We start from the raw sequence: 12,254 nt of genomic DNA, 5'->3' as shown, positions 1-12,254 counted from the left end.
CTACCCTAAATCTATCCCCACCCCTAATGCTGTCCCAATCCCTAACCGTAATCCTAACCCTACCCCATCTCTAAACCTAACCCTCACCCTCACCCTCACCCTAAGCCTCTCCCTACCCCTAGCCCTAATCCCATCCCTGTTCCTCACCCTCACCCTCACCCTCCAGCGAGACGCCCTCATTTCTGCACAGAGCTTGGCCTCCCTGTGAACATCCCAGAGGCATCCAACAGCATCCAAGTAATTAGAAACTGCAATATATTTTGGAAGTCCTCAAACTTAATGGAATTTACATGATGACAATGCACTTGCTTAACTGCTAAATAACTGAACTAATTTTACACTAAAATATTGGCCGTGTGGTCAGTTTTTACCATTTCAGAAGAGAATTCAAGCTTATATCAAAGGTAGACCTGATCTCTTAATGAATGGTGCAGATACAATTCCTGTTCCTCAAAATAAAAATAGGAAGGCTGAGGAATGGGTTAGGAACTAGTAATTCCCTTGACAGATTATCAGGGCGAACAATCATTTATCAGGAAGGAAATCATTTCATATGACTATTTCCACCTCACAGTAAAATCTATGTCTAAGATTAAAATTTCCTGTGTTATATTTTATACACAGTTAAAAACTGACCATTGCAGCTACCAAAGAGGACCAGTTGAATTCGTAACTCCAAAACAACCATGATTGTAATTTGTATTTGGTATTTTTAGCCTTTTAAAGAAGATAATTTAACAAAATCCAAGCAAAGCAGCAAAAAGCCAGATGAAGAGGGGGAAAGACCATGTTTACAAAACATAAAATTTCAAGGTGGTAACTGAGAAGGAAGAATAGCTACTCACTGCACTAATGTTTTGTTGAGTTGTCTTAATTCTCTGAATTTCAGGAGTATCTGCCACAGTAGAATAGTTAGAAAGCATCTTCTCTGCTTCATCCTTATATTTTTTCTAAAAATGAAAACACATAACATGAATCTGAAACTCGATGTGAGTGTGAGACAGAGGAGGAGCCATGCTACCTCCTCCATCTCAGCCAGACCATGCAGATCTAAATTAGTTCTTACCATCCCAAGTAGCTGATGCCACAACAAAACAAAGGGGTGGGAGGAACAGTTTGGCATTTCCTTAGAGAGCTAAGGAAGAATAACTATGCAACCCTAAAGTGCCACTTCTGGGAAGACCCAAAAGAACCTAGACTGATTCTTGTATTCATGATCACCACAGCACTATTCACAGAAGCCAGAAGGTGGATGCCCCCTGAGGGTCCACCAATGGGAGAATGCATAAATACAATGTGTTCTATTCAAACAGTGGAATAGTATTCAACCCTAAAAAGGAGCGAAGTTCTGAGACATGCTGCAACACGGATGAGCCTTGAAAACATTATGCTGAGTGAAATGAGGCACAGAAGGACACGTACTATATGATTCTACTTTTGTGAAATAGAAATAGCAAGTTCATAGAAACAAAGAGATTAGAGGTTAACAGGGGTTGGGGAGAGGGAGGAAAGGGAGTTGTTGCTTCATGGGTACAGAGTGCTTGTAAATTCTGGAAATGTTTCAATAAAATAAATTAAATTAAATAAAAGGAAATGGAGGTGGGGAAGCCAAGATAGCGGCAGAGTAAAGAGCTCCTAGAGTCAGCTCATGTTTCAGGGCAGTTAGTAGCACCCAGATCTACATAAAGCACCTGTTTGGGGACCCAAGGAGACCAGAAAAACATCCTGCAGCATCCCTAAAAGTAAGGAAGGAGGAGACTGCCCATCTGCAGAGAGGATCACCATAGAAGCTGGTACCCTTCCTGAGCTGGTGCCACCTCAGGAGCTATTCTGTGGCTGGAGTTAAGAGGTTCCATTTCCCATAAACAGTGGAGGAAGAGACTTCAGCTACTGATTGGTAGACTCGCCCAGCTAAAAGACAATCCTAGAGACAGCTAGGGTTTGAACCTGTCCAAGAGGGAAAGAGGCCAGTAGCTGCCATTTTAACTCTGCACCCAGCACGAGGGGAAGCCTGGCTGACTGAAATCCAGGGACGTTAGGGACGGGCTTCTTTCCACCAAGATGGGATTGCAGTCCTAGCCTAGGCTCCAGCCCCACCTCCACAGAGAGGAAGCTGGGGGGACCTGCACCAGGCTTTCCAGGCACCTGCAGGTGCTCTCTGCTGGCACAGACCAAATAGTCAGGCACCTGGGGCTGCATCCCCACACCCCAATAGAGTGGAAGAGGTGCTGGGTATCTTCAGCATCTCTGGGCCATGGCAGGCATTTTCAGTGCACACGAACTGGTTTGCTGATTGCCTTCAAGTCCATCTCCACCTCTGCCCCCCCATGGGATAGGACGAGGCTGGTGTTCCCTCAGCCTCTCTGGGTAACTGCAGGCACTTTTGGCCTGCACAAACCCGACCCTTGGGCACCCAGGGCTCCACCCCCATCCCCAAAAGGACAAGAGATGGATTGTATTTGCCTAGCATCTCTGGGCAACTGCAGGTGCTTTTGGCCCACACAGCCTGGACTGATGGGTCCTTGCAGATCCACCCTCACCCCCCAGTAGAATAGGAGGGGACCAGTGCTTCCTTCCTGAGCCTCTCTGGGCAACAGGAGGTATTCTTGGCCACAGGGACTAGAGTGTTGGGTGCTTGTGGATCCAACCCCACCGTCCATAGTCGAGGTGTCTCCTCAGCCTCTCTAGGCAAAAACGGGTACTCTTGGCCTACAGAGACTGAACTGTTGGGCATTAGTGGTTCTGTTCCAGCCCCTGAAGGGCTGAAGGGACAGTACTCCCTCAGTCTCTCAGGGCAACTGCAGGCATATTTGGCCTGGATTAGAGTGTTGGGAACTCAGAGAATTCTAAGAGCAGCAAGAGAAAAGCAATGCATAACATATAAGAGATACCAAATGAGATTAAGTGCTGATTTCTCACCAGAAACCATGGAGGCAGGAAGGCAGTGGTATGATATATTTAAGATACTGTAAGAGAAAAACTGCCAGCCAAAAATTTTATATCCAGCAATATTATCTTTCGAAAATGAGGGCAAGATTAGAATATTCACAGATAAACAGAAACTGAGAGAGTTTATAACTAAAAGACCAGCTTTACAGGAAATACTAAAGGGAATGTTACAGCCAGAAAAGAAAAGACAGGAGAGAGAGGCTTGGAAGAGAGTCTAGAAATGATGACTATATAGGTAACTAACTAAAAGTGCCAAAAATAAAATGACAGATAAAATGCAAAGATCAAAATGGATGAAATAAGAACTGCCTTTACAGTAATAACATTGAATATTAATGGATTAAACTCCCCAATCAAAAGACACAGACTGGCAGAATGGATAAGAAAATATGAGCCATCTATATGCTGTCTGCAAAAGACTCACCTTAGACCCAAGGATACCAATAGATTGAAAGCGAAAGGTTGGAAAAAGATATTCTATGCATGCAGTTATCAAAAAAAAATTCTGGGGTAGCTATACTTATATCAGATGATATAGACTTTAATAGCAAAACTCTTATTAGAGACAAGGAAGGACGTTACATATTAATAAAAGGGATGACTCCCCAGGAAAAAAAAACTATCATAAATGTATATGCACCCAACCAGGATGCCCCAAGATACTTGAGGCAAACCTGGCAAAACTGAAGGGAGAAATAGACTTCTCTACAATAATAGTTGGAGACGTCGATACACCACTCTAAGCATTGGATAGAACATCTGGGCAGAGGATCAACAAAGAAACAGAGAGCCTGAATAATATGATAAATGTAGTAAACCTAAAAGACATATACAGAACATTGCACCCCAAAAGAGCAGAATATACACTCTTTTCAAATGTTCATGGATCTTTCTCCAGGACAGACCATATGTAGATCACAAAGCAGATCTCAATAAATTCAACACAATAGAAATTATACAAAGCAATTTGTCTGATCATAATGGAATAAAGTTGGAAATCAACAAATGACAGAAAAAGGAAAAATGCATATATATATGCAGATTAAACAACACACTCTTAAATCATCAGTGGGTCAAAGAAGAAATTTCAAGAGAAATCAATAAATATTTCAAGATGAATGACAATGAGAATACAACATATCCAAATCTATGAGAGGCAGCAAAGGCAGTGTTGAGAGGAAAATTTATAGCCCTCAATGTTTACATTTAAAAAGAAGAAATAAAAGCAATGATCTAACTACACAGCTGAAGGAACTAGAAAAAGAACAACAAACTAACCCCAAAGCAAACAGAAGGAATGAAAAAAGATCAGAGAAGAAATCAATGAAATTGAGGGGAAAAAAAAGAGAATTGACAAAACCAAAAGTTTGTTCTTTGAGAAGATTAATAAAATTGACAAACCTTTAGCTAGACTAAGAAAAAAAGAGAAAAGATACAAATAAGTGAAATTTAAAAAACAAAAACAGGAACATTACTACTGACCCCAAAGAAATAAGAGAAATCGTAAGAGGATACTATGAACAACTTTATGCCAAAAAAATTTACAATGTAGATGAAATGGAAAAATTCCTAGGAACATACAAACAACCCACACTGACCCTAGAAGAAATAGAAGACCTCAACAAACCAATCACAAGTAAAGATATTGAAACAGTCATCAAAGAGCTCCCCAAAATGATAAGCCCAGGATCAGACAGTTGCACAAGTGAGTTCTACCAAGCATTCAAAGAAGAATTAATACTAACCTCACTCAAGCTCTTCCAAAAAAACTGAACAAGAAGGAACACTACCAAACACATTTTATGAAGCTAATATCACCTTAATACCAAAGCCAGATAAAGATATTATAAAAAGGGGAAGCGGACTTGGCCCAATGGATAGGGCTTCCACCTACCACATGGGAGGTCCACGGTTCAAACCCCGGGCCTCCTTGATCTGTGTGGAGCTGGCCCATGCACAGTGCTGATGCCATGCCATGCAGGGGTGGCCCCCATGCAGGGGTGTCCCCATGCAGGGGAGCCCCATGTGCAAGAAGTATGCCCCATAAGGAGAGCCACCCAGCATGAAAGAAAGTACAGCCTGCCCAAGAATAGCACTGCACACATGAAGAGCTGACACAAGATGACGCAACAAAAAGAAACACAGATTCCTGGTGCTGCTGCTAAGGATAGAAGCGGTCACAGAAGAACGTGCAGTGAGAGCAGACAACTGGGGGAGGGAGGGAAGAGAAATTTTTAAAAAAGATATTATGAAAAAAGAAAATTACAGACCCATTTCTCTAATGAATACAAATGCAAAAATCCTCAATAAAATACTTGCTAATTGAATCCAACAACACATTACAAGAATTATTCATCATGATCAAGTGGGTTTTATACCAAGCATACAAGGTTGACTCAACACAAGGAAATCAATCAGAATAATACACCACATAAATAAATCAAACGAAAAAATCACATGATCTTATCAATTGATGCAGAAAAGGCATTTGACAAAATACAGCATTCTTTCTTGATAAAAATACTACAAAAGATAGGAATTGAAGGAAACTTTCTCAACATGACAAAGACCATATATGAAAAACCTACAGCTAACATTGTATTCAATGGTGAACGACTTGAAAGCTTTCCCATTGAGATCAGAGACAAAGACAAGGATGCCCACTGTCACCACTGCTGTTCAATATAGTGCTAGAGATTCTGGCTAGAGCAGTCAGGCAAGAAAAAGAAATAAAGGGCATCCGAATCAGAAAAGATTTGCTATTCACAGATGATATGCTCCTTTATCTAGAAAGTCCCAAAAAAATCTGTAACAAAGCTGCTAGAGCTAATAAATGATTTCAGTAGAGTGTCAGGGTACAAGATCAATATACAAAAATAAGTGGTGTTTCTATACAATTGTAACGTGCAATCTGAGGAGGAAGTCAGGAAAAAAATTCCATTTACAAAAGCAACTAAAAGAATCAAATATTTAGGAATAAACTTCACCAAGGATGTAAAGCACTTGTATTCAAAAAACTATAATGCATTGCTAAAAGAAATCAAGAGGCCTAAAAAATTGGAAGAACATTCCATGCTCTTGGATTGGAAGACTACATATCACTGTCAACTTCTACCCAAATTGATACACAAATTCAATGCAACCCCAATAAAAATTCCACCAGCATTTTTAAACAAATGGAAAACACAATCATCAAATTAATCCAGAAGGGTAAGAGGCCCTGAATAGCCAGAAACATCTTGAAAAGGAAAAGTGAAGTTGGAGAACTCTTTTTCCAGACTTTAAATCATATTACCTAGTTACAATGGTAAAAACAGCATGGTATTGGCATAAAGATAGACACATAGACCAATGGAACCGAATTTATGGTTCAGAAACAGACCCTCACATCTATGGCCAAGTGATTTTTGACAAGCCTGTCTAACCACCTAGCTGGGACAGAACAGTCTATTCAACAAATGGTGCTGGGAGAACTGGTTATCCATAGCCAAAAGAAAGAAGACCCCTATCTCACACCTTATAAAAAATTTACTCAAAATGGAGCAATGACCAAAATATAAAAGCAAGTACCATAAAGCTCCTGGAAGAAAATACAGGGAAACATCTTCAAGACCTGGTGGTAGGGGGTAGATTTCTAAACCTTACATTGAAAGCACATGCAACAAAAAAAAAACATGGATAAATGGGACCTCCTCAATCTTAAATACTTCTGTGATTCAAAGGACTTCATCAAGAAGGTGAAAAGGCAGCCCACTCAATGGGAGAAAATATTTGGAAACCACTTATCCAATAAAGGTTTGATTTCCACTCTATATAAAGAGATCTTACAACTCAACAATAAAAGAACAAGCAATCCAATTTAAAAATGGGCAAAAGATTTAAATAGACATTTCTCCAAAGAGGAAATACAAATGGCCAAAAAGCACATGAAAAAATGTTCTATATCACTAGCTATTAGGGAAATCCAAATCAAAACAACAATGAGATATCATCTAACACCACATAGAATGGCCACTATTTAAAAAACAGACAACTCTGAGTGCTGGAGAGGATATGGAGAATAGAAGCACTCCTTCACTGTTGGTAAGACTGTAAAATGGTGCAGCCTCTGTGGAAGACAGTTTGGCGGTTCCTCAGGAAGCTAGATACAGAATTTCCATATTATCCAGCAATTCCTCTACTAGGAATATATCCAGAAGAACTAAAAACTATGACACAACCAGACACCTGCACACCAATGTTCACAGAGGCATTATTCACAATTGCCAAAAGATGGAAATAACTCAAGTGCCCATCAATCAATGAATGGACAGACAAAATGTGATATATGCATACAATGGAATATGATGCTGCAGTAAGAAGAAATGAATTTGGGACACATATGAGAGCATGGATGAACTTGAAGACATTATATTAAGCAAAGTAAGCCAGACACAAAAGGACAAATAGCGCAAGACTCATTAATGTGAACTAAATATGAAGAATAAACACATGGAGTTAAAACCTAAAATACAGGTTATTAGGATATAAGAAGAGGGTTGAGAAGAACCACTGATGCTTAATGCATGTAGAAGTTTTAATTAACTTGACTGTAAAGTGTGGAAATAGATAGTTGGTGGTAACACATTATAGTGAGTAGTAACTGGCTGACGAGGGTAGTCTGGGGAAGTACAAGTCAATTGAAAGAAAGCAAAAGAATAATCCAGGGACTGAATAACACAGTTAATGCAGAGGTGGATGAGAATTGTGGTTGAGGGTACAAATGCAAGAGTGTCCTTCTATGAGCTAGAGCAGTTATACATCACTATTGCAGGGTAGTGGGAATGTGGAGAAACATGGGCAAGATACAACTGAAGTGACCTATAGACTGTGGTTAACAGCAATACTATAATATTCTTGCATCAATGCCAAAGATGTACTGTGTTGATAATGGAGCTGTACAGGAAAAGTGTGCCATATGTACACTATGGGCTATGGTTAGTAGTAATAATTTGACAATATTATCTCAAATCTGTAACAAATGTTCCACCATGGTGTGGTGTGTTGGTGAAGGGGTGTTGTATGGGAAATCTACACATGTGTATGATTGTTTTGTAAGTTCACAACCTCTGTAAGAAAAATACATTTTTTAAAAATACTGTGGGTTGGGGGAAAAATACACCAAATATAAGATGGGGACTATAGTTGGTAGTAACATTTTGATGATGCTCTTGCATAGTTTGTAACATGTGTTTCACAACAATGCAAAGTGTTGTGGTGGGGATGTATGAGACCCTTGTATGATGTTTTGTATATTTATTTTCTAAGTTCGCAATCTTTACTATACGCTTATTTTTTTTTATGTACGAATGATATACTTCGATAAAAAATATATTAAAAAATTAACTAATTTAAAAAAAAAAAAAAAGGAAATGGGAGTAAGCAAACAGAGTCTCCAAGTGCCCCGCCCCTGCTCAAGCAACAGGCTTCACCCAGTTCCATCACACCCCTGGCAGGACCTGCCCCCATGCCTGCCCAGTGGCCACACTGCTCTCTGCCGAGCAAGCCCAGTTCATGGGGCCCCACACTCCAGCAAGGTGCCAGGCTCCCAATGTCTCACCTCCTTCATGCTTCTGGATTGATGCTTTGCTTCCTATTCGGGGAAAGATGCATCTGCCTCAGGGAGCCTAAAGGGGCAGGTACTAGCATTTTTGTAGTTGAGATAGAAATCTCAATTTTCTATCTATAACTGTGCTCCTATGAGCTCTTGAATAACCTGGTAGTACTTTGCCGAGTAGGTATTTTTCTAAGTCCTTAACATGCATTAAGTCATTTAGTTAACCTTATCTGTTAGATGGGGGAACTGAGGCATGCACTAGTATATCAGAGTTAAGATTTAAACCCAGGCAGTCAGGTTCCAAGGGCACCACTAAGGCATGGTGCTGCCGCTAAAGAAAAGCAACTACTGCTCCTGGCAAAATGCGCCGGGGACCTTCCAGCGGCTTGGGTGCTCCATGGCGCCCTAAGGTGATCCGAACCCCTGAAGTCGGGTGCAGGTGTGTCAATGAGAGGTCGGCACTGTTGAGCTGGACTAGATGGGGGCGGGAGGGGGGCAGCTCTGAGTCCCCTCCTCTCGGTGCTTTTACTTCCCGGTGGTATTTACTGTGGGGTGTGACCCTACCTTTGTGCGATGATGGCATTTGTAGATTGAAATAAAGCCCCTGCTCCCCAAAGGCAACACCCTGTCTGATTCTGCTGGAAGCAGGTGCTCAGGAAGCAAGTCATGAATGAACAAGCGAGTGGGACCTCTTGGTGGCAGCTCTTCCCCATAGGTGCCCAGGCTACGCGCTCCCTGCGGAGGCAGCAGGGCCAGCCCGCGGCACCCCACACCTCCCAGAGAACGAGACCTGCAGGGCCAGCCCATGGCGCCCCACGCCTCCCGACGCACGAGGACGGAGACCCACACTTTGGAGCATCTCAGCTGCGGGGTCACCCGAAGAGGTGGAGGAGCAGACACTCCCTGCCAGCCGCCCCTGCCACCGCGACTGCCCGCATTTCACCCAGGGGTGCTGAGGCTCCTCGTGGATGTGTGACCGAGAATTTTAACAAACTTGGTAAAGCTTTGTCAAAAAATATTTTCTGCGTGTACTTTGTGAATCAAATTTAATGTTCTATATTCATTTCATTTTTTTCATTCTCCTTTACAACTTTCATTAGGATTCACTATTTTCCACGAAAATTTTATGGCAAAAATATTACTCACTTGTAAACTATTTTTGTCCAAATCAGATCTGGGCAAAATAAACTCTTATTCCTTAAGTGGTTCCTTTCGTAGCCATTATTTTGTCACACAGCCCGTTTTTCTAGGGGATATCTGACAGGTGGATTTTGCAGGTTTGGATTTAACCAAGAAAATGTAATTCCACCCTCCATTTTTAGTTAATACTAACTTTCACCTCGTACAGCCTTGCCCTCTGTCAGTTTTCACTGGGGCTAAATATATTAATAATAATATCCATTATAGAGAGGGCAAAAGGTAAATTGTTTGCAATTACGTTTCTGTAGCATGAGCAAGGAGCATGAGACCTGAGTGTAAAAAAGTCAAAAGAAAAGGTCAGAATATACTGGACTTAAGACAGGGGGCCCCCACAGCACGGGCTTTGGCACTCTCTGATGTCTGTGGAATTGGATCTACAGCAGTTGTGCCTTTCACTGGCGAGGTCAGTCAAGTGTGGCGACTTGCTGTAGGAGGAGGGCGCTGGCATGGGATACAGTATCATCCCGACATGCCACGCCCACGGGGGCTGGAGCCTGGGGGCCTTATCCCAAGCACCCGCCCCCTCTACCCACCTGGCTACAGATTTCCGAAGCTCTCTTGGCTCGAAGCATGTCGGGGGTATCCGTGCTCACTTGCATTCCTCTCCCTTTAATTTCATTTTCTAAATCTTTCTTATATTCTTTCTAAGAGAACAGAAAATAATTTTCAGAGCTGGGCTCAACCTTTGAAGTTAGCAATGTAGCTATTTAAGAGCTTGACCCTCACAGCCCTCGTGTGGAAAGGACACGTCTACAAAGTAACTTATCCCCAGTCCGGGAACCCTGCTGCGCTGCTCGTGCACGTCATTTCTTCACACCGTCATTTCTTCACACCACCGGTGTGTGTCTTCGACTCCTTCCCGGTCTCCTCACCTGGCTGGCCATCTCGGATGCTTTCTTTGCTCTCTGGATGTCAAGAGCATCTGCTCCCACCTGCATCCCCTTCCCTCTGATTTCAGTCTCCAGATCTCTCTTATAATCCCTCTGAAGAAAATAAAATTTCCAGTTAGGGCTCTGCAACAATTTGAAAAAAGAAAAAAAAAACAAAACCATGATGTCATCTGACATTGGAACATGTTTTTTGTAAGTAAATAGGATCCTTCTTTCTTTTTATTTTAATAGAACTAGAAAAATAAACTTTGAATTTGTGGTAGGAATATGACTCGGAGCAATTTATTCTCAAGTAGCCAGGAGACTTTTTTTTTCTATTAACCTGACTTAAGGAAGAAAACAGAGCCAAGGTGGACGTTTTATATTTGAATATGATAAAATGATAAAGTATGGATTACTATGGAACTCAATTGATAAATATCAATAAAATGTGACATAAAATATAAACGTTTTGCTCCGTAGTGAATAATTATGGTTGCCTCACTGGAATGCACCCCTCTTTTTGGCAGCCACACCCCCCAGCTCATCACAGGGCAAGTGATTGCTCCCCTACTCTAGGTCACTCAGCATGAGGGGACCAGCCTGGGCCGTGGTGACATGCTCAAGGATGGATGCATTTCTTTTTCCATAGGAGATCTCAGAATTAACTTTTACTCTTCAAGAAAATTTAATTGAAAGTAAAAAACTCGTCTATAGCCAATTAAATTCCTCCCAATTACATTATTTCCTAATATGCCAACACTAGATTTGTAGATTTCCCAGCTATAAAGTAAATAGTTGTTTTCTTACTGGTAATGTTCTAAATTTAGACAAAAATCTCAACCTCAGAGAAGTATCGTATTGTTTTTCCTATCTTCTACTTATAAACCTGCCTATTTTCACTTAGATCATTTCATGTTTCTGGATAAAAGACCAGGTAATAATTTTTAACTTTCAAAATAATAATTTTTAATATTACCATGTCTGCTATAGCACTCAGGTTTCAGTGATCCTAAAGCCCCAAACAAAGCCTTCCATTCAAAGGACCCTATCTGTCGAAACCGAGGCACGGACTGCAGGCGGCCACTGAAGTCCCACAGGAGAAGAACGTCATTCCGTTTTCCAAAACGAATCTTAAATCCTGGAAACATTCCCTTGCACCAAAATAGGCTTACCTCGGTTGCTTATTGCTGCTAACAAAACACCCCAAACTTGCAAGGCTAGAACAACAGGATGGCATCTACATTCCAAGAGGGCAAGTGCCAGTGACAAGCCTGCACGAGTCACGTTTGCTGCTGTCCCATTAGCTGAAAAGAGTCACACGGTCCAGCCCACAGGTACTGGAAGGTGTGAGTACTGGGGCCACTGGTGTACAAGAGGGCACACCAACTGTACTTGGAAAATAAACTCTGGATGTTAAAAAAAACCATGAGCAATGTATGGCCGAGGCCTCAAACCTGGTTGAAAGCCTCTCACTTGGCAAAACGGGGCATGGCTATGACAATGACATGCAAATGAGGCAAGGCTGTGATGATGATATGCAAATGAGACATGGCTATGATGATGATATGCAAACGGGACATGGCTATGACGGTCATATGCAAATGGAGCATGGCTATGATGGCAACATGCAAATGGTG

The 12,254-nt window shown here is 41.6% G+C and overlaps 1 protein-coding gene across 2 annotated transcripts in view; it reads right to left on the bottom strand.

The window, feature by feature from the left end:
* The window catches only part of NEBL (nebulette), a 157,146-nt gene that overhangs the window by 39,751 nt on the left and 105,141 nt on the right, over positions 1–12,254 (bottom strand). For both annotated transcript variants that reach the window (XM_071215503.1, XM_012530942.3), the window contains 3 exons: positions 10,618–10,728; positions 10,279–10,389; positions 846–950 (listed from right to left, as the gene is read on the bottom strand). In XM_071215503.1, coding sequence (XP_071071604.1) covers positions 846–950; positions 10,279–10,389; positions 10,618–10,728 — 327 coding nt within the window. The remainder of the gene's footprint in view (positions 1–845; positions 951–10,278; positions 10,390–10,617; positions 10,729–12,254) is intronic.

Source organism: Dasypus novemcinctus, chromosome 5, assembly GCF_030445035.2.
Source record: "Dasypus novemcinctus isolate mDasNov1 chromosome 5, mDasNov1.1.hap2, whole genome shotgun sequence".
Classification (NCBI taxonomy): Eukaryota; Metazoa; Chordata; class Mammalia; order Cingulata; family Dasypodidae; genus Dasypus; species Dasypus novemcinctus.
The sequence above is the reverse complement of the archived record's forward strand: the minus strand, read 5'-3'. Positions and strand labels throughout refer to the sequence as shown.